The sequence below is a fragment of the Paroedura picta genome, chromosome 14, assembly GCF_049243985.1.
Source record: "Paroedura picta isolate Pp20150507F chromosome 14, Ppicta_v3.0, whole genome shotgun sequence".
In the NCBI taxonomy this organism is placed as follows: domain Eukaryota; kingdom Metazoa; phylum Chordata; class Lepidosauria; order Squamata; family Gekkonidae; genus Paroedura; species Paroedura picta.
Window position 1 is genome coordinate 21,624,002 of NC_135382.1, and position 23,172 is coordinate 21,647,173.

Sequence of the window (23,172 nt, forward strand, 5' to 3'; positions counted from 1 at the left end):
TGGAACTGGAAGTGCCACATAGGATTGCCACTTTTTCCCTTTGAGCAGCAGATTCTCCAGTGTCATGTAATATGATCACCCTTCAGTTCCAGTGTGGGTTCCCAGCTTGGTGGCTGCAGACACCTTTTCTGGTGCCAGCTAAGTGTTTTTAGGAAGTGGGGTGGACCAGGTAGGACTTTTGGCCGGGAAAATTTCCGATTGCCTATTGGATTTGATAGATGGTGCAGATTTTTGTTGCTTTGGCAGCAGCTGCCCCCGCAGTGCAAGGATCAGCACTAAGTTACTGAAGTGATGATGTGGCAACCATTTTGTGGCTGGCGCTGCCTCCTTCAGCAGCCATTTTGTTGTGGTGCCCACCACGCCATGTAAGAATTCCAAATGTGCCTACAGGCTCAAAAGGGGGGGGCTGTTTTAGAGTTTGAACGAGCCACCTTGGGACCTGTGCCCCTCCTTGGATATTTCCTCCCTAAAATATTTCAGAAAACTGTGCATTCTTTAAAAACTTTAAAGAAAGGACGATTCAGTGACTTGTGAAATGTGTCCATAATATATGGTCCATCTTTCTGACTTTTTATTAAGTTGTTGAGTAAATTTGTGTATCTGTGTGCAGGGTGGATACTTTTGAGTGTCCTTCTAATAACGTGGATCGGAGGAGCTGCGGCACATTCGCGGACGCCCCTGAAATCTGAATGGTTTCCATTATTACACCGTGTTAATGAAATGATTTTAATATTACTACAAATGAGGTTCCCCCCCCCCCACCCCGCACAATCCTTTTAGTATTAAAGGGAATTGGATCGTAATTAGAGCATATTTCACAGAGAGTGAAAGGGGCTATAATATGTGCTTGGCTCTTAAAGCACTTAATCCTGTATTAATTGTAGTGTGGGTACATCTGCCCTTGCTTGATGAGAGAGCATCCATCAAAGGGGGGGGGGGTGAGATGGAGCTCTTTTGGGAGGCTGAAGAGCTCCCCCTGCAGGGTGCTTCTACCACTGCGCAAGATTAACTTTGCCTGCAGACAAGCAGACAGGTCTTAAATTCAACTTTCCTTCCCGCGGAGCCCGCACCTGTCTGCCGTCCTCCCTATTGCATGTGGTCAAGAAGGTCGTTCAGGTTTTAGAAATAATGATACCGAAAGCTCAGCAGACTGTTTATGAGGCATGCCAAGTTAGTTAATTATCCTTTTCTAGCTGCCCCTCAACTTTCTGAAAAAACTAATCTTTGCCTCCCTCTGTTTGCCAGTGCAGAAATGGTCCTTAGTGACCCTTTTATATAGGGGGGGGGGGGATTATTGGCTTGTTTAAGAAAAGCTCCATGCTTAATTACACGTTTCTGTTCAAGGTGGCTTACCTATGTATGTAATTACCGAGCAACTCATCGTAGAAACAGAGAAATTTCCCCCCAGGATTACAAAACATATTTGTCCCGTATGAATCCATCAACACTCAGCCGTGAAACAGCATCTGCACTTGGGAAATACAGCCTCCTGGACAAAATTTATCTTGCAAGCCTTCCAAAACACATTAGAGATGGAGCTTTTCCGCATACCTTCCAGTACACCGTTTCGAAAACAGGCTGCCAAGAGCGCTCTGTTGCTTGCCAAGGATATGCATGGTGTCCTGATTCAGGAACCAAATAAAGAAGGGGTGGAAAAATCTCAGCCTGCATGAAGTGGGCTGCAATTCCCATGAGCTCCTGCCAGTGTTTGCTGGCAGGGGGTCATGGGAATTGTAGTCCATGAACATCTGGAGGACCACAGGTTGACTACCACTGGCTTAGCTGTTAAGCTGTTAGCAGAGATGGCCAAACAGTGGCTCTCTATATGTCCATGGACTACAATTCCCATAAGCCCATGGACATCTGGAGAGACACAGTTCGGCCACCCATGCCACCCATGTCTCATCAAAGTATGCATGGTTTTTAAGATGGCCTTGAATAGAAACTCACTTGGTGCGATGGTTTCCTTGCTGTTAGTTAACTCTATGGGCTTCCTTCCTCTATGGGCTTCCTTCCTTCCTCCTGATTTTATACTGTTCCCAGTCCAGATAGCCAGTGGAGGGTGCTTAAAGGGGAACTGGGTTTTCACTGTCTTTTTATTATTGTATGGTATAGAAATTAAATAAATAGATTTCTGTGCTATGGATGGAATTCCAGTTGTGATTTTCCAACAAGGCATGTTTGGCAGGAGCCGCAATTTTGGATGCTGCATTCAGCTTTTTGAGGCTTCATGAATTATGAATTGGCTCTAGAGCAGGGGTAGTCAACCTGTGGTCCTCCAGATGTTCATGGACTACAATTTCCATGAGCCCCTGCCAGCATTGCTGGCAGGGGCCCATGGGAATTGTAGTCCATGAACATCTGGAGGACCACAGGTTGACTACCCCTGCTCTAGAGGACAGGTAAAGGACCTGTGGGAGGGGGATCCTTTTACAGCTCTCTTGAGCATGAAGTTCTTGCTTTCAGGTTCATTTCCCAGCAGCACAAGGTTGACTTTAAAAACCAAAGGAGGGTCTCTTATGTCAGTGTCTTGAGCTGGGCAGCAGAGAAGTTTTAAAAAGGAGATTATGAAGTCCTCATGTGCTGCTGTCGTGGTGGGGCAGGTGGAGGGATTGCTGCTCCACGTTTGGCCCAGTGAAAACCATTAATTTTTGGTTTCCTTTTTTGTCTCCCTGCAGCCTTTTTCAGCATTATTGCTACACTCGTGGGGGCATGCGGCACACTTCCTACACGTGCATCTGTGGCAGGTAAGCTTCCTTCTGGGTGAAACGAATACCAGCTTACTGTTTGAGCTTTTTATCAGGGTTTGGGGAACTCTCTGCAAACCGTCTGCGGTTGGCCCAGATTGAGAAGCAAGATGCCAGTCAGTTCATAGGGGCAAGAGCCAAACCTGGCATTTCTGAACATGCTGCACATGGGATCTATCATGGACCTACGGTCCTTTGGGCTGCTCTGGACTTCACTCAGGCACACATTCAGACTTCGTTGCAGGCGCATGAGGAGGACCCCTTGGGGCTTAACTTTGGAGGAGTGTGTGTGTGCATTGTCATGTGCTTCCAAACTGGAACTGAGGCTTTGGAGAGCATAAGTGCTTATCACCAAAACACAGAGCAAAGATGACCATGACTTTCTTCACCCTCTCTGCTTTCTGCATTCTGAAAACACAGAGGATTCTGCAAAGCCAAGTGCTGGAAGAGGTGGCCTATCACCTTTTTAACTTTTAAAAAATATTATTGTTGTTGATGATAGTATTGTTATTATTACTACTACTACTACTAATTGCATTTTAATGTTGCCCTTTCCCAAAGGCTCAGGGACAGCTTACAGATTAAAACCATAAAATGCATCTACATTCATAAAATTACTAGAAACATTAAAATTACAAGGGATAAAAATCCTAAGAAACCAGTCACTGCATGCTTCATCCCTCCAGGGACAGCCAAGGGAGCTCCTATCATTCCTATGATGGGTGGGTTCTTGGTTGGTTAGGCCAGCAGTTTTGATGGTCCGTACCCACCTCAACCATAGGCCTGGGGGAAGAACTCTGTCTTGGGAGTCCTGCAGGACAACTTGAGGTCCCTCAGGATTCTAATGTCCTTCAGCAGAACGTTCCACCAGGATGGGGCTGGAGCTGAAAAGGAGCTTGGAAACCAGTGCCTGATGTTCATAGCTATTGCTGTCTCCTTGTCATCATATTTTTAAAAGAATGTTTTCCTAGATTTTTGTTATTACTGTACCTGTTTGGTGAGACCCAGAATGCCACCATAGAAGTGAGAGGACTTCCATTCTTGAGAGTAATTCGTCTTGACGCTACCCTATCATCGCCCATGGTTGTTTTGACCCAGTTTTTCCAGAATGTAAAGAACAATGACAGGATAACATTTTACATCCGGGTTTGTTTGCAGGGCTTTTTTGTCCATTTATAGTTTCATAATTCTTGTACATCCCACAAGGCATAAGCATGTACACCTCTACAGCTTTACTAAAGAAGTGAAAACCGTCAGGTTCCCACAGCTCCTGCATTAGTGTAAAAATTTAGATGATCACACGAGGCATGTGCATTTAGTTTCTATGAAAGGAATTTACTAAAAGAATTAGGGAAGGGTTCAGGAAGGGATAAAATGACGACATTCTGACCAGCTATTCTTTCTTGCCTACACCATCTCTTGGCTTATTAGAGACTGTGAGCCTGAACAAAGACACAGGGAATTGCACCCAAAGCTCTCCCCCTGTGTAAGTGATAGAAAACATGGTATCAATGACCAATGTATTGATCAGCCAATAGTGCATCCTGAAACTACAATAGGTCTTTCCCTTTCCTGGCGGGAAACTACTCGATGCCTAATAGGCCCCATGCTAATTAGCTAAATAAGTAAATTAGACAACAAATTGACTCTTTCATGTCAAACATCCTCAGAAAAAGAAACCTATCCAAAAGCAATACAATAAACTACGTAGTAATGTACATGCTTCTCCCCACACTTCTTAGAGCTGATGGCTGTTTGTATGTTATTGCTGGTTTAAAATAAGCAATTGGATAGAGATCCATTGTATTTGAAAATTGACTAATTGGAGGACTTCGCACTGAGCAAAGTTCCTTTCCATTGAAAATGGACATTACCAGGATGTCATTCTGGTAGAAGTCCTGGCAAATTAAGGAATAAGAAAAGAAAGAACATATAAGGATAGAGTATTCTTGTTTTTGATAGTATTAAGTTTCTTTTTCTGAGATTCACTTTGAAGCCTTCCTATTTATCTTGTTAAACTCCAGCATCCTACATGACCGATAATTTTACTTTTGGGGGATTTTGTCAGTCTGTTTTTCATAATTCTTGTGCCTTGCTAAGTACTTAGCTGTTGAAAAGGAAAGCCTCTTTCATCCCAATGGGAAACTTACCCATGCCGTTTTCTTCTTTATGTTTAAATCTTCCCCAAAATTAAACTGAGGAAATTTAAGTCTGCATGAAAGGAATCTCAGTAAGGTGTTTTACTGTCAGGTAGCTGATTGACCCATTTGGGAAGATTCACAGATTGAGAAGATTATAAAACATGCCAGATAGTGAGAGAGAGAGAGAAGCTGGGCTAAGATGGAGCTGAATCCACAAACTGGCCTTCCCATATCTTTGCAGCAGCTCTATTTTCCAGACTTCGGGTGCTCCTTCACGCGCAAAAGAGTGAGGAAGTCTCTTTTTTTCAGACAAAACCTACTCTTTCCGAGTCACACTTGAAGTGGTTTGTTCTGCTTCATGGTATCTCGACGTTCGCTGTAGGATTTTCTTCCTACAGTAAACCTATTTGCTACACCTTCCACTTTCCGGCTAATATAGCGGTTCCCCTCCACTTCTCAAAGTTCCTGGCACGGCTGAAATTTCTCCCTGGCTAGTCAGAGAAAAGGATGTTGACCTGTTACCAGAGAGAGAGAGAGATGCAGGGCATTAAGGAAGGGAAAATTGGTTCTGGATGAGAGATGGATAAATGAAATTTCCTCTGTGTATTTTTGTTCTCCGTTCGGAAACAGCTGGCTCTGTTCCCACTGCCTTTTGTTTTTTTCCTCTCCGGAGTATTGATTTAGACTTCAGGGTGGGGTTGGTAACGTATTCGGGCTCTCAATAAAATAGCTGTGGCCCAGGGACCTGCAAGAGGCCCCTAAGCAATGACCAGAGGGGGCAGGTTTGCAACAGGAGAAGCAATCCCATAGGTACAAAGGTCTCAGACCATTAAGGGCTTTAAAGATTAGCACCAACACCTCTTGAATTAGATCTGGAAACTAATTGGTAGCCATTGCACCTGCTGCAGAACTGGAGTAATATGGATTTCCCAGATTGGTGGGAGTTAATTCATTTTTAATATATATTTTTGATTTGTTAAACATTTATCATGTGATATGACCATATATGGTCATGTCGACCCTCCTCAGTGGCCAATGATAGGGGTGGAAAGGGGAGGGGCCCCATGTGGGCATGTAGACAGCAACGCTTCCCAACCATATCCTTCAGGATTGTGCCACTTCCAGGGTTTCCTGAAGCCTGAAGAATGTTTCAAGGGTTTCTCAATGGTAGAAAAGTCAAGAACGGCTGCTCTAGGGTGACGGCCATTACATCCCTTTCACCACTAGCATGCAGTTTTGGAAAAGCCAAACAGGAGCACGGCATCTGTCTCTGGTGGTTGTTTCCTTCTGCATGGACATCTCCCACCGCTTCACCCTGTTTCTTCCAGGTGTGTGCTGCGGTTGTCTTTAAAAGGCCCAGCTGTTGAGACACGGTCCTTACCACCTGTCTGGTGGCAGGAGCCTTGTGGAACGCTTTTCAGCCTTCTGACTATTCAGGGACTGCTTAGATGGGCAATTTTAAATATTTGTGAGGTTTGCATTCCTCTCCGGAGGGCAGTTGCTTGTTAACTTAACGGTCTGCAAGTTGTCCTGCCGCCCAGCAGTCTTACGCTGGAAACATTCCTATTAGCAGCAAAGTTTATGGCCCCAGGATGGAGAAATGGAGCCATGCAGTTGAAAGGCAGGGAATTCTGTCCATGCAGGGGACTTCCTTGCCGTGGCGGGGAAGAAGTTTATAATATACATCAATGTTATTTTCCTCCCTGCAAACAAGCCTTTCTGAACTTTTTTACTGTTGAGAAACCCCTGAAACATTCTTCAGGCTTTGAGAAACCCCAGAAGTGGTACGATTGTGCAGAATATGGTTGGGAAGCAGAGCTGTGTGCAAGCCCACCCAAGGCCCCTCCCCTTCCCACACCCTCCAGGCCCTTTTGGCAGGGGAATGCAGGTCAGCATGAACATACATGGTCATAGCACCCGATAAATGTTTAACACATTCTAAAAATATATTGCGAGTCCCTTGGACTGCAAGGCGAACAAACCGGTCAGTCCAAGAGGAGATCAGCCCTGACTGCTCCTTAGAAGGCCAGATCCTGAAGATGAAACTCAAATACTTTGGCCATCTCATGAGAAGGAAGGACTCCCTGGAGAAGAGCCTAATGCTGGGAGCTATTGAGGGCAAAAGAAGAAGGGGACGACAGAGAATGAGGTGGCTGGATGGAGTCACTGAAGCAGTAGGTGCAAATTTAAATGGACTCCAGGAAATGGTAGAGGACAGGAAGGCCTGGAGGATCATTGTCCATGGGGTCATGATGGATTGGACACGACTTCGCACATAACAACAACAACAAAAATATATTAAACTCACCAACTCAGGAAACCCTTCCAGGGCCATCAAGAAACCCCGGGATTTCAAGAAAACCTGGTTGAGAAAGTCTGCTGCAGACAAAATACTTGATGACAACTGGCTTTACTCATTGCTCTTCACCAGGGGTAGTCAAACTGCGGCCCTCCAGATGTCCATGGACTGCAATTCCCAGGAGCCCCTGCCAGCGAATGCTGGCAGGGGCTCTTGGGAATTGCAGTCCATGGACATCTGGAGGGCCGCAGTTTGACTACCCCTGCTCTTCACAGCAGTCAAAGACAGTCAGACATCTTTGTGGGAGGGGGGGAGGAGGGGAAAGAAATTGGCCTTGGTAACCTCTCAGTGTTTCTAATCTCCAGAAGGCAATTAGGGTCAAGAGACATGCGCAGGGAGAGGCACATCCTCTGAACTCCACTGGCCTGGAAGCCTCATGAGCTTTTAAGGGTTCTGGCCACTGTGAAGCAGGAAGTGGGGGCGGAAATTAATTAGGATTGGAGGGGAATTGTTAAGGATCTTGTAAAGCTGCAACAAGGGTGGAGCCTGTAACACTGCTTAGGCTCCCAGGATAGGGGAATGGAATCAGGGTCAAGGGATTCGTGTTCAGGAAAGGCACATCCCGTAACCCCAAATTCTCCCGTCCCTCATTGGTTCAGGGTTTATACAAGCACCGACCTGCACTATAGCGCAACATGGTGGAAGTTCTGATCTGGGTAAGCAGGGAGCTGCTCCACCAGCCCCAGGACTCAACAATGCCATATTGTTCCATTTGGACCCATATGATTTCTCCAAGTTTCCTAATGGTTGATCCCCTCCCATTCTGTGCAGCTCCCCAAATTGTTTTGCACATATTTTTTCCAAATGACTTGAAATGTTCGCGATGTCTTGACATCTGCCTGGTACCAGAGCTGACTTCTGGCTGAATGCTGGGCCCTTTTCTTTTCATTTTGACCCGAGTGTTTTCGGTCGTGTCCCCTGAGCGGGGTCGGGTTGCAATGTCTGTAGGGCTTAGCTGAGAATGCGTTTGTAACTCTGCTGCTAGGGCAGGCTCGGTCCCTGGCAAGCCGTGGTAATGAGGACCTCGGAGAGGGAAGCCGTCTTGCTGGCAACGAGGCCGGTCTGCCAGCAGCAAGGACTCCGTCAGCCAAGATGCTGGAAAGAACCGCCGCTCGCCCTAGAGCTTCCAACAAATAAAGATACTCTGTTCCCATGCATCAAGGTGGCATCTGTGAGATGTTGAAACTCCCTCCTCCTGAGTCATTCGCCTCCAGTGAATGAGCAATTTCTGCTCTACCTCCCAACCGCAAACAGCTTCAGAAAACATGCATACTTCTTACCTTTTGGTAATTCATATATATATATATTTTTAAAGAGCCATGATTAAGATTCTGGGGTGGACGTCAAGAAAGATCGGGGTGTGGGTAACGAGACGGCAGCCATGCCCCAGGAATAGCTGCGTGGCAACAGAGAACTCTTTTTTTTCCTCTTTCTTTCTGCACTGAAGCAGTCGGTCTGAAAACAGTTTACAATGCCATAATTGTGCAATTAAAATTCTAGCGGGATAATTGGAACAACTATATCACCGTCCTCATTTGTATGCAGCCAGGCGGGATCACCAGCCGCCCATCCCATTTTCAGCAGCGCCCCCCTGGAAATCTAACTCGTATTACCGGCTGGCGTTTTTAAATTTCCCCTTCATTTTCTAATTCCTAATCAGTAATCGCCTAAGTGGTATTTGCATCAGGGTGGGAAAGCATGAGAATCAGCGCAGCTGGCCAAGCGGAAGGCTTGTACTGCAAAGGCCACAAAGCAAGCTTTGACTTTTTACACCGAGCTCTCGGGTCGAATGGGGAGGAGCACAGCTGAGCTCCTTTGGAGTCTTGTATTCCACCTTTCCAGTTAAAGGGGGGCTGTCACAGGCATGGCAGAGCAACAGGATGCAACAGGGTTAAAACTGAATCAGAAGCGTATCAAAGCCAAAGGAAGTTTTCGGAGGCAGTGGGGGAGCAACTGCTAGGCTGGGCTGATTTCCCCCTTATCTACCTTGAACAATTCTTACAGGTTAACCTTCTTGTGGGTTAGTCCTGCTTTTGAATTAAATGCAGAAGGGACATAACCTTCCCCCTGAAAGTTAGGCCTCCCTGCTTCTTCCAGCGCGACACCAAATGGGCCACAATTCTTTTGCATCTTAACCTCATCAGGTGCTCCGTGAACCAGGGGAGGTTGAGGTGCTCCCACCAGCCAAGAGGACTTAAAAAAAATTGCATGCATCTCCAAGGTAGCACCTCAGCCACCTGCTTTGCAATCCTTCGCAAGGTAGGAGTTTTACTCGCCGTCCCTCCGGAGCGCTTTAATTTGGAAGAGATCCCCACCACCACGAGGAGAGGCCCGATGTTTTCTATGCCGTAATAACTCAAGAACACAAACGCATCAGCTCGCTTCAAATAAAAAACTTGACTAGGTTATCACGGAACAGGGTTTTGCATTAAAAAGCCATTCCTTCTATTATAGACCACAATATCAATATTCCAGAGATCAGACACAGGCGTGCCAGCGATTGAATTGTGTTCGGCTTTGGTTACGCCTTGTAAGAGGCTGAGGTGCCCCAAAATAGCAACCGGCTTCCAGGCCAAGTGAGACGTCAGGCTTGGGACTTTGGGATCCGAATCTAAAATCTCCTGCTGCAGCAATGCGTTTTCTGCCTCTCAAATGTCTATAAATTGAGTTGGTGCCACTGGAGATCTTCCAGTGCCGTCATTGGCGAGATGCTCCATGTTACCGATTCCCAACAATCTGCTCAAATCTCCTGGGCCCCATGCTCGAGGTGATTTACCAAACGCTTTTAATTGCCATCTAAGTTCTTAAAATAAAAAAAACACCACCTGTGCACAGATATTCATTTGGTCCATGAGCATATTGATTGACAGCCGAGACTCAAAATCCAGCAATGTGCAGGACCGTATCTAGCAGTTCCAGGCATTGGGGGGCAGGGGAGAGCACAAGAGAGAAGGGGTCACAGAATAACTTATAGGAGCCAGGGACCACGGCGAGGATGTATTGGTATATGAGGATGGTAAGATAAGGCCCTGGCAGGCTTCGAAGAGGAGGAGATTGCACTGGACCCAGGAGAGTACAGGAAGACTGGAAAGATTTAAGGATGGGGGTCAGAACTGTAAGAAGGGTGGAAGGTGTGGGAGCTACAGGGGAGGGGATCAAGGTGTGACAAAAAGCTGGAGAAGGTTGCCGGAATCCAGGCTTGTTACCGTTCAGACCAATAACACTACAAGACTGTTCCTTGAATTGGTCTTCGTAAGTGGAGGAAGTGTCAGAGAAACTTTCTAAGGCAGGTCTGTTTCCCCTGTTTCTTTTGCTTCAAACCACGAGGCCCAGCTTTGAGCAGCTGAGTCCAGCTCAGAGAGGCTGAGCCGGTGATTAAACTGTCAAACTAGGATCTAAGAGGCTCTTGGATGACCTTGGACCCTCCCCTCCCCCCTCTCTCAGCCTAGCTTACCTCACTGGGTTGTTGTGAGGACTAAGTTGTCGGCTTGGGGAATGCCGTTGTCAGCTGTTCTGAGTGCCCACTGTGGCGGAAAGTGGCGTCTAAATAACATACTTTTTGGTCTTTTTATCAGGGTTGTTTTGTTACCTTATAATTGCACTCCACTTTGAGCTCTGCCTGTGTACAAAAGCAGATTACAAGTTGCTTAAAAAACTTAAGCAAATGAAATTACCAAAATAATTGTTTTTTATTTATTTAACTTGTGCATTGCTTTTCTCCCCAGTAAGGACCTAAAATGGCGTATGTAGCTTTCCTCTCCCACATTTTGTCCTGACAGCCACCCTGTTGAGGTAGGCTAGGCTCAAGAGTGTGCTTGACTGGCCCGAGGTCACCCAGCAGCCTTCCACACCAGAGTGGGCATTCAAACCTGAGTCTTCCAGCTCGTTGTCTGAACCTCTAACCCGGGCTTTCTCAGCCAGGCTTTTGTGAAACCCTGGGGTTTCTTGATGGCCCTGGAAGGGTTTCCTGAATTGGGTGCAAGTTAATTAATTTTTGGTATATTTTCAAAATTTGTTAAACATTTATTGGCGATATGACCATATATATGTTGACCCCCCTCTTTCAAAATAGCCAATGATGGGCCAGGAGGGGGTGAGGAGGGACCCCAGGGGGCCTGTAAACATTGATGCTTCCCAACCATACTCTGCACAATTTTGCCACTTCAGGGGTTTCTCAACAGTTAAAAGTTTGAGGAGGGCTGCTCTAACCACTGCACCACACTGCCTCTCACTAGGAGAGCAGACACAGTTAAGCACAGTGCTGAGGAGTCTCGACTTGGGGCCAAGGGAAAACTCCTCAGCCCTTTTGGAAGCGAGCCAAACTGCTCGGCCAATCACGTGACGGTGACCCTGAGTCGCATCCAGCGTGAGAGGCGCTAACCCAGGGATAGTCAAAACTGCGGCCCTCCAGATGTCCATGGACTACAATTCCCAGGAGCCCCCTGCCAGCATTGGCCAATCACGTGACGGTGACCCTGAGTCGCATCTAGCGTGAGAGGCGCTAACCCAGGGGTAGTCAAACTGCGGCCCTCCAGATGTCCATGGACTACAATTCCCAGGAGCCCCCTGCCAGCAAACGCTGGCAGGGGGCTCCTGGGAATTGTAGTCCATGGACATCTGGAGGGCCGCAGTTTGCCTACCCCTGCGCTAACCTTTCACTTGCATGAAGCTATCTACAGCCCAGGCCTGTCATGTATCTTTCCTTTTGTCTTTATTACAGTGGAAATAATGGCTCCGTTCTGCACTACGGCCATGCTGGAGCACCGAATGATAAAACGGTTGAAGATGGAGATTTGTGGTGAGTGGATTTATCCTCTCTCGTACAAAGCTTTTGCGTGTTCTGCGCCTTTAAAAAAAAAAAAAATCACTTTTGTAGCCGAGAAATCCCAGCCCAAGACCATGAAAATTGGAACTCTGGTAATATTTATATTTTTATACATGGAATTACATATTTAGATGTAAATTACAAAAAAGCCAGGTTGATCTGTGTTCTGTCGAGTTGATAAACTTTATTGCTGTCTTGCTCCGTTCAGGGTTTGCCTGTGGAAATCGTTCTCATCCGCTTCTCTCACTTTGGGGATTTTAGTAGACAGTTTTGCTTGGAAAATCCATACTCATGAGAATCGGAAAGTAGCGGCTGCTTTTTAAAAATGAAAGTTCGGGGTTCTTAGGGAACTAAATTCCGAACTCAGTGCAAACATTCATGTTGCTTTTTTCCCTGTGGTTCTTTTTGCCTATCGGGGGCACTCTCCTCTTTCTTGGGGGGGGGCCCTTCTGCTGGCACAGGTCTTCCTTGTGGCAGCGCCACTTCTGGGATTGCCCATTGCTGCATTCTGAAAGGCTGGCACCGAGAGATTCAAATGGTACAGCTGGTGAGGCTATTTAGACGGCTGCACAGAAAGACAGCGCCTACTTATCCACGTTCCTAACATCAGCTTACATCACGGTTCTTGGAGGTGCACCAATTAGCTGCCTGGTGCCATATTAAAATTCCATACATGAGCTTGCAGGGAGCCGGCAATCAACTCCGAGAACAGTGACTGGCAAAGAACTTTCACTGGTTAGCACCTTTTTAACAAGGAGTGTGCGCGTCCCATGTTAACGAAGCCACAGTTCAGAAGTCAAGGGGAGCGCTTTGCCTCGCTGTCCTAATTAATCCGATCAGCTTCAACATCCACGTTCCCTGGTTTTCTAGGAAATATCTTGGCCTCTCCAACCAGTCGTTTCATCACTCACGGGCACAGGGCAGTGAAGCGTCTGCTGGAGCCACAGGAAAACCTCTTTTTAACAAGCTCTGGTCTCTCCAGCTTCCAGTTTTGATTGTAGGAGACTGATGGGTCATGTGGGCTGACCGAACTGCCCAGCGATCCTTAAGCTTTTCATCAAGCAAAACAAGAATCTCCACGCTTTAGGTCAGACTCTGAGTCAGGAGGGAAGGAGGTCATCGACCCTTAAATCGCACATATATCGCATGGCTGTAAGATTATAAATCCAGATCCCCGGACCTACCCTGGAAACTCCAGCCATGCAGAGAATACAAGAATTGTTGCCCGTGTTATTTATTTGGAAGATTTCTATCTTGTGTTTCAGTCAACAGGTTCTCAAAATGAGTTTCCAGTAACAAAACAATGACAATACACAGTATTAAACAGCTCTCCAGCCTGTCGTAAAGCCCGCTGACACTGTATCTGTGGCCAAATTATACAGAATGACCCGACAGCAAGGACTCACACAAATAAATGCCTTTAAATTCAGTTGTGCCACTCGAGGAGGAAATCATTCCTTTTTAGCCAAGCAGGTTCGGGAACTTTGACTCTTCCTCTTCCTGTCCTATGTCTGGGATATCAGATAAGCCCCAGCGATATACTTTCAACCTGGCCGCAGTTTGGTGGCAATCACGCGCACCTTAAAAGATTCTATCACCTGTAGAATCACAATAGTAAACACATATCCAGAGGTGATCACCTGACCAGCACAAGAGGGAATCGCTGATCAGCACCAGAGGGAATCGCTGCCAGGTTTCCTGAAGCCAGTAAGGACTTCCAGCATTTGTAATCATCCTGGTTATCACCCCAAAATGCTAACTTCTATGTGTGACACTTAGTTAATAGCTGGGATGTGGAATAAGTATAGTACAGCCCAGTCTTGGAAGCTAAGCAGGGTCAGTGTTTGGATGAGAGACCACTAAGGAAGACTTAACAGAGGAAGGCAGTGGGGAAACCACCTCTGCTTAATCCATTGCTTTGAAAACTGTAGGGGGGGTCACTCTAAGCAGGCTACAACTTAATAGCAATTGTGCACTCCCACACGCACACAGAGAGAGAGAGAGAGTTAATAGCTCCTTTGCCTGCATTGCTGATCCGATGTATCACATTGCAAACCGGTACCATCATAAAGCTGCACCAAAGAGAGACCAGTCCGAACTGCCTTCCTTACGGCTTCTGCTTAGCGTCTCAGTAAAACTTCCCGTGGCCACGCGGAGCCCTCTGTTGGAAAACCCTGTCCACACAAGCTCAGCATCATGCAGTCAGTCATGTGCATCTCTGGCAAAATTGGGAGTGAAGAGAGACACATTCAAATTACCGGGTTTGTCCATTGAATGAATCATTGCAGGCCTTAAATATGACTTGGGCATATTTCTGTCGGCCCGATGCTGTAAATCCACACACGTGCGCGCGGCCGAGAGAATTAAGGGTCTCTCATTAAAATCGGGGCCGCTGACATTGTCCCTTGCTCCGCTCCCATAACTAGGTTGCCTAAAGCAGCAGGCCTTAACCTTTCCAGATCTCGAGACATGCTTTTAACCCCAAGCAGCAGCATACGACCCATGGAGTTACAAGCTTGTGGTAGGAGCATGCATGACATCACAGGAAGAAGAGCAGCCAGTGTTCAGACTTGCTTGTGAAAAAAAATCTCATCCACCACTGAAGTACCTCGCCTCTCTGCTCTGCTGCTTCTCTCAATACATGTGCAAAGGGGTGCATGACACCCTTGGTGTCTACACCTACACAACTGTGGCCAGTCCTTCCAAAAAAGGAGACCCCCCCCCTCAGAAGGCAGTTGTGTAGGTTCAGTGACCTGCCTGGGCGCCTGACCCATGTGTTGTGGCATTCAATAAGACTAAATTTTATCCTAAAGTTCTCTCCAACCTGGTAGAATTGTCATGAATAATCAAGTATTCAAATAGGAGTAGTAGAAGAAGAGTTGGTTTTTATACCCTGCTTTTCACTGCCCAAAGGAGTCCCAAAGCAGCTTACAATCACCTTCCCTTCCTCTTCCTACAACAGATACCCTGTGAGTCGGGTGGGGCTGAGAGAGCTCTGAGAGAACTGCTCTGCAAGAACAGTTCTATCAGGACTGATTAGCCCAAGGTTGCCCAGCTGACTGCATGTGGCAGAGCAGGGAATCAAGCCTGATGCTCCAAATCCAAGGCTGCTGCTGTTTCCCACTGCACCAAACTGGCTCTCAAATAGGGTAGATTTCCAGTAGGCAAATGCCAGCCACCTTCTCTTGCTCCCCAGCACCATATGCCAAACATTTACTTCAAAGTACCTGGGGTGTTTATGTCTCTTAAGCCAGGGATTCTGACAATATGACCCAGGCATCTTCCTTACTGCCTACTGAAGGAGAGATCTTTTTGTGTACCTGCTCTCTGCGCTTTTTCAGTGCCACCACTGTGGGTGGCAAGAGGATAATATTTCAGTTTCCAGGCTGCATCCTAATCCTTTAAAACTATGAGTCCTTGACAGAGGGGTTTGAGCAGCTGTTGGTCTCCCCCCATCCCTGCTTCTCTGCTTCCTAGGAATGTCACAAAACATCCAGAATGTCCTACACAGAAATGTACTGTTTTTTGATGGTTCCAGATCAGAAGATCCATCTACGTATGGACTGCCGAGAAACCAAACAATAGTGTAATGCCTTTCAGGTCTAACTCAAAATATTGAACAAAATGCAGGAGGTTGTGGGGTTCCACAGGACTCTTCCAAGCCTCTGCCCTACCCTGCAGAATTCTCAGGGAGGCAACAGTTTGCTCTCAGCTTGGAAACTCTTTTGCTGGGCCTCAAAAAGGTATCAGAACTGGTGCTACTCTTGTGTCCCCTTCCCCCCGTGTACACAGCTTAGAGGCAACATTCGTTCCTTATAAACAATCCAATTTAGTTTTATGTAACTGGTGTTTAAAAGTGATTTGATTTGCAGCTTCCCTCCCCTGCTCCCCTGAGAGCCAGCTTGGTGTAGTGGTTAGGAGTGCGGACTTCTAATCTGGCCAGCCAAGTTTGATTCCCTGTTCCTCCTCCACATGCATCCAGCTGGGTGACCTTGGGATCGCCACAGCACTGAGAAAGCTGTTCTGACCGAGCAGGAATATCAGGGCGCTCTCAGCCTCACCCATCTCACAGGGTGTCTGTTGTGGGGAGAGGAAAGGGAAGGTGACTGTAAGCTGCTTTGAGCCTCCACTTTGAGAAAAGCGGCATATGAGAACCAACTCTTCTTCTTCTTCTTCTTCTTCCTCCCAAGATGAAGAGAAGCACCTGGATCAAAGGTCATAACCAGCATCTCCTCTGAGCAGAACATGTTGTTTTAGGGAGACAGGAAAATGGCAGAAAGAGCAAAGGAGCTAGGGAAGCGGCGACAGGGCCGGCCTCAGGGGACTGTCAGGTTGGGTGGTTGTCAAGGCTCTGGTCTTCTGACGGGGTCCTCTGCAACTCGCCCACCTGCTCAGTGGGAGCTCTCCCACCACCCACCCTTTCAGCTGCAGGCATGGCTCAGTACAGTCAGGAAGGGGGGGAAATCACTAGGAGGACCAGAAAAAGAGGGGGAGGATGGATGGTTAAGCATGGGGAAGGACAACACAGGTGGATAGGCGGTCTATGACCATAATAAAACTAAACTGAATGGATAGGCGGGGAAGATGTCCAGGAGAGGGCACCGCAGCAAGCAAGGGGGCGGAGCGGGGAGGTCACTTTCTTTCCAGGGTCGACCAAACCGGGGAATTCACCCTACAGGCTCTATGTGGCAGAGCTGTTACAGCTGTAGACTCCAGTGGCAAAACTTGCCTTGATCTAGAGCTGCTGTCGGCTTCGTCTCCCCTCGGAAGAGCATCTCTGTGATTTGGACACGTGTTGCGGTGGCTCAGCTCCAAAGCAAGGCTGTGCGTAGCGCCGTCTGTTCTTGCACAGCATGTGACTTTTCCTCCCTTCCTCTGCAGGGGGACCCCGTGGAATCATTTGAGTCCATCACACTTTGTTCATTGAGCTTTGTTCAGCTTTGCTTGTTTTGGGGTTGATTTGGGGACTTTTGTTTCCATCTCCCTTTCAACCACTCAGCAGGGTTTCTCCAGCATCTGAGGCAGAGCAAGTGAATTTTCTCCCAACCCCAACTCCAAAAAAAGGGGATGTTTTCTCCACATCCCTGAACGTATCGTGCCAAACTGGGAGCCCTGCTCTGCTCAAAAGGAGATGAGGCAGCTGCTTCAGTCGCTGTTTTGGCATGAGACGTTCTGCTCGTACGGCTTTTGATAAACACACTCTGGAGGAAATTCAGCGTTGAGTTTAGCGAGCAAAGTTTGTCAGGTTTTTCCAGCCCCCAGCAGATAATCTCCTTTTAAAAATAACATTTGTATACTCTCGCTTTGCGGAATATTAATGCTGTTTGGGTTCGGTCTGCCCACGCGCCGCTCGGTAAACACAAGCGCTCCCCATTCGGAGCCCTTGTTTCCTTTTTTTAAAAAAAGTTTTGCTAGGTTCTCAGAGCATTGAGCCTGCTCTGTGCCTATGAATGCCAACTTCCCAAAGGGGCAGGCCGGTGACAGCCCTCCAGTGTTGAAATATCGGGGGGGGAGGGTCTCCGGAGGAAAGCGGTTCAAGGACCGGTCTTCAGTACCCCCACATCAGTCGCTGCTTCTCTGAGTGAGTAGTGATAAGAGATGCAGTTAGCACACATCTGTAGCCCAGTGCACTATCATTGTGCCTTGACAAGATGGGTGTTCTGGGGTGGACAAAACATTTCAGAACACAAATTATAGGCCACGTGGCACAGTGAATGTGAGGGCGGTGTAGCTGCCACATCTGTCACCCCATTGATCACCAGGGTTGATTCGGCTGATGTGGCTGGCTAGGTGGGTGCCCCTACCCTCCCTCCCCCCTCCATGTGCATCCCTCCCGAAGCTGCATGCTTGGTGGGAGAGGACAACCATCCCAGGTTGTACTGTCCTTCAGTTAAAAGCGGCCAGCGTGGTGTAGCAGTTGAGAACGGCGGCTTCTAATCTGGCGAGCCTCCACATGCAGCCAGCTTGGTGATTTTGGGCTCATCACAGTCCTGTTAGAGCTGATCTTACAGAGCAGTAACGTCAGGGCTCTCTCGGCCTCACCTACCTCGCTGGGGGTCTGTTGTGAGGAGAGGAAGGGAAAGCGATTGTAAGCCGTGTTGAGACTCCTTCAGGCAGTGAAAAGTGGGGTATAAGAACCTACTACTGTTCTTCTTCTCGTGCAATAGTAAAATAGCGCAATATCCATAATGCAGTGCAATATCCAAGAATGCACGCCACCCTAGTAGAGTTACATTTTCTCCAGGGGGGTATCCTGATGATGATGTTATCCGTTCAGTCGTGTCCAACCCTCGGCGATTCTATAGGGAAGACTTCGCCATGCGCCCCTGTCTCTGACTGCTTGTTTTAATTGGTTCATGGTCATCCCTGTGTCGGCTTTTGATGCGGTGGCAACATAGGTGGGATCCCGTGTACCCTTGGGAGGGACTACAAAAATAATATGGAAAGCAGAAACATGACCTAAAGTAGCACTGCTTCTTACTGCTCACACAAATGGCCCTGGCGCCCCAGAATTCCAAGAAGTGGTCCTTATGTGGAAGGCTTTGGGGCCCGCGTTCCTGAAAGACTATCTCCTCCTGTACCAGCCCACCTGCCTCAAACCCTGCTGCCTTGAGCTCCCCCCTTCATCGAGCTCCTTCACATCACCTGATGCCAGGTTCTTTAACTGGACATGTCAGGGTCTTAGGCTGTGAAGAGGTGTTGTGCCACTGGGCTGTACTCTTCTCCATTTAATTCAGTGCTGCACTTGGCCAGCGTTTCTTCAAGCTGCCCACCCTCCTCCCCCAGCATTGGCCCCTTCCCAGAATGCTCCAAGCCAACTTTGGCCACCTGCCTGCCCTGCCTGAGTCGGGGTGCCAACCTCCAGGAAAGTTCACTAGGCAGCCCCTTCTGATCAAGCATTTAATTCCGCAATGGCCGAAGCGTTTCAGGATGGAGCAGGGATGTCGGCCGGCCTTTATCTTCCGTCTCGCTTGGTCTCCTACAGGCTGGCGATGTGGTACTTTTGGGCCAGGTGCTCTGGCCAGCTTGCACGGGGCCCAAAAGCAGGGGCAGCAGGGAAGGTCTGCAAGCAGGTGGTCCAAAGGCAGACCTCCAGAGAACAGTGCCTGTAAAATATTCAGTGCTGTCATTACTTTTGACCCGACGGGGGCAGTGTTGCATTAGGAAGGGAGAAGTCAGCATTACCTTTTCAAGAAACCGGATTATGGGTGCTCCTCAACTCCTCCCCCCCCCCCCAATGAACCCTGCCTCAAAGAATACTAAAGCATTTGATAAGAATCATAAATTACGCTTGGTTCCTAATTTTAGAAACCATTACAAAAAAAAGTTTTACATTTTTATGCGTTTGTCCCGGGTTCCGGCTCTGGGCTATGCCCTTCAGGAGTGATTTTGCTTTCTTCTGGCACGCTATGCAAACCGTTTGGCTTTACCTCCGAGCGGACCGTAAAAGTCTGCCTGCCTGCCCACCTGCATTGATTCAATTTGCCACACATCAGTGGATTTGACAGGCTGTTTGCCCACAGTGGATTGCGGCACGCTACGGACATTTGGAGGGGGGGGGGGGAGAAACTGAAAGGCGAGCATCAAAGCATCTGTTGTGCTTTTACTTTCTACATTCAGATGAACTCATGCAATTGCCCCATACTGAATCAGACCTTTCGTCCATCCAGGTCAGTGGTACCCACTCAGGCCGGCAGCTGCTCTCCAGGGTCTGAGGCTTTCACACCACCTCCTACCTGATTCTGTTTAACCGGAGTGGCCAGGGATTGAACCTGGGACCTTCTGTATGCTAAGCAGGTGCTCTGCCACCGAGCCAGTTCAGAAGAAGAGCTGGCATGAGTCGATCTGGCTTAATAGCCAGTGTACGGCAGGGCTCAGACAAGGAGCCGGGAGACCCAGGTTCAAATCCTTTCTCTGCCATTGAAGCTTGCCAGGTGACCTTTGGCCACCCACTCTCTTTCAGGCAAACCTGCTTCACGGGATTGTTGTTGGGATAAGAGGGGAGGAGTGATGTATACATCAGGGGTAGTCAACCTGTGGTCCTCCAGATGTCCATGGACTACAATTCCCATGAGCCCCTGCCAGCAACCGCTGGCAGGGGCTCATGGGAACTGTAGTCCATGGACATCTGGAGGACCACAGGTTGACTGCCCCTGATGTATGCCACCCCCTGCTCAGTGCAGGAAAGTTAAAATATAAAAAGTGATAAAGAAAATGCCTAGGATTCTGCAGTCCTGAAGGTGTCTTAAGTTCTTTTGAGTTCACCGTCCTTTACTGGCAAGTAAGCGCACGCGGGGTTCTGTTACAGATATCCTTTCTTTGAGGCTCGATCCAAATGCACGTTGCCAAGCAGGGTGAGTCTCAGAGGCGTTAACATTTCCCCAGGATTAATGCTTGTGGTTTCTCTCCCCTTCAGGTTTTCCAGTTAATCGGGGAAACCTTAAAACGAGTTCAGTGCCCTGATTCAAAAGCCTTCTTTCCCAATTGGCCCGGGTTTCTGCTCATACCAGATTAGCCGCATTCCATCAGGACCTTTAAAACCTTCTCACCCTAAACAGAGGTTACAGATTGCAAAGCAAAGTTTTCCATTTTATTTATTTATTTATTTGGCTTCTCTTCTTAAAGTTCCAACCTATCCTTCCACTTACCAAATATGGCATTTGGGCTGGAGACGCTGAAGGCAGCTTAGAAAGCCACTGCACAAAACATGTCAGAATACATACAAGACAAAAAAAATATTAAACATGTCTACTTTGTCCATCATTTAAAAGCAGGCGAAAAGCAAATCAGGATTCAGAGAATTCTCAGCTTCTGTCTGTCTCTTCTTATGTGGTTCTTACTCATTCCGGGCTGGATCCCACAGATCTCTTCCCCTAGCTGAGCATCTTGTGTCAGAGGCTGGCTCTTCTGCTAGAAGAAAGCTCTTTCAGTAGTAGGACGGATCTCTGTAGGATCTCGATGTCTTCTCAGAGGACGGACAAGAGAGAAACCAAGTAGGAAGAGATATATGGGGGCCTTTCTTGCTCAAGGATCAAAATAGCTTTGCAGATCTCAGGAGAGAGCTCAGAGGGCTTTAGGGGCTGCTGCAAAGCTTACTTGGCAGCACTGGCCACTGGGTAAGGAGGAAGTTGGCTTGGACAGCTTCCTCAGGTGTGCTTAGCATTGCCATTTCTTTGCATCTGCTAGAAAAATGCAAGATTGGTTAGGTACATACTGGCTGTAACTGCACAGGTGGGAAAAGATACTGAAAAGCACCTCTCCTTGACGGAGGCCAAGCTGGATCAGGGGAGAAAGAATTGAGGGTGATATTATGACCCGGAAAATTACAAAACAGCACCAGGATCCAGTAGGAACATGCAGATTAACTTCAGCTCAGTGACAGAGCATCTGCTTTGAATGCAGAAGGTCGCAGGCTCAATCCCCAGCATCTCCAGTTGAAAGGACCAAGCAGTAGATGACACGGAAGACCTCTGCCTGAGATCCTGGAGAGCCACTGCCTGCCTGAGTAGGCAGCACTGATTTTGATGGATCAAACCTCTGATCCAGAGTAAGGCAGATTTGTACATTCATGTGGCTACCCACCAGTCGCTCCTACCTCTTTTTGAAGGGCTGTCATGGGGATGGAGCCCCAGTCAAACCTGTGGCCTAAGGGGGCTTCCATTCCAAGATGGAGCAGGGTGTGGAACTGTCCTCAGCACCACCCCCACCCAATTTGTGCGCTGCACTCTCCTAAGGTGCTTTCTTTTAGCTTTAGAGTAGCGATCCCCAACCTGTGGGCCGCAGACCACATGTGGTCCGTCGTCTAATTGGAGGTGGGCTACGAAGGACGCCTTCTCCCCCCCCCTCCGGCCCTTTACTTCATCCCCCCCCCGGCCCCTTACTTCGGGTGTCATTGTCTCCCATCACTCCCAGATGGGACTATCTCGTTGCAGAGAAACAAGCTCAGGGTTCCCGTTGATTTGTCATTGTCATGAGTTAAAATTTCCGTGAAAATAAAATGTTCCTTATGTTCATTGTTGTGGTGTGTTTGTATCTTATTTTTAAGGGATGTTTAAACATTACCGTAGTGATCAGAGAGTGTTAGGGCAGTGGATGAGAGTAGAGGAGTAAACTACCCCCCCCCCTCACCGGGCCTCAGTAAAATTGTCAAGCGTAGAGTGGTCCCCGGTGATAAAAACGTTGGGGACCACTGCTTTAGAGCACTCAAATCCCCCAAAGCACCAAAGAAGCATCAATTGGTGCACAGCTGCTTTTGGTCTTGAGACAGAAATGTGATCCTATGCCACAATGGCTCCATCTACTGGGCAGACCCCCCAGCTGCTGTGCAGATGCCCCCCCCAAGTGCTGCAAACCACACTAATCCCGTCCAGCAAAAGGCCACTAAAGCATGGTGCCTCCACTCCGCAAGGAATGGGTCCCACTGCCAGACAAGGTGTCCAGGTCACAGTTATCCTGGCTGCTTGGACAGCTGGGCTTGATTTCCACCATGCATTCAGCGAGGGGACTGCCTTTGAAAAGCGGTTCCAAAAGAGGGATCTGAAGTCGCCCAAAACCTTGGCTATATAAAGGTCATCCGGAAGAGGGAGACGTTTTGTTTCTCTGTCAGCAGACAGTCCGGCTGCCCCTGCAGAGCTGAGTTACTTCGGGAGCCATGTGCCTGGCCTTCGATTTGCGTTTTGCGCCCCTCGCCTGCCTGCTGGGGGAACTGGTGACGTGGGCTGCTGGGGCGCTGACGTGGTGCCCGGGTGTCCTGACTGGGACCCAAGGGGAAGACTCCGGAGACCTTTGGGCATGGAACCAAACGGCTCGGTGCGCCACCGGATGCTGATGCTGAGTCACCTCAAAAAGCGGGAGGCCTCCAGGACGCTATTTACAGTAGAAGTCCAGACTCAAAGGGCCGACTTTTCACCTATTTCTTTCACTTGCCGCTTGTTTGATCAGGTTGCTTGGAGCAAAATGTTCCAACCGTGTGCCGGAGCTGCTGCCCAGCTAGCCGAAGGGAAGCATCTGAAGAACTGGCACTCCCAGGCAACAATCTTTGAAACAATCTTTGATAACAGCACCCTTTGGCCTTTTTTGTGTCTGTGTGTGTGTGCGTGC

General features: G+C 48.1%; 1 protein-coding gene across 1 annotated transcript in view; it reads left to right on the forward strand.

Annotated features, from left to right (window-relative positions):
* Positions 1–23,172, forward strand: part of PEPD (peptidase D) — a 136,513-nt gene that overhangs the window by 87,439 nt on the left and 25,902 nt on the right. The window contains exons 10-11 of the mRNA XM_077309906.1: positions 2,679–2,747; positions 11,968–12,045. Of these exons, the coding sequence (XP_077166021.1) occupies positions 2,679–2,747; positions 11,968–12,045 (147 nt within the window). The remainder of the gene's footprint in view (positions 1–2,678; positions 2,748–11,967; positions 12,046–23,172) is intronic.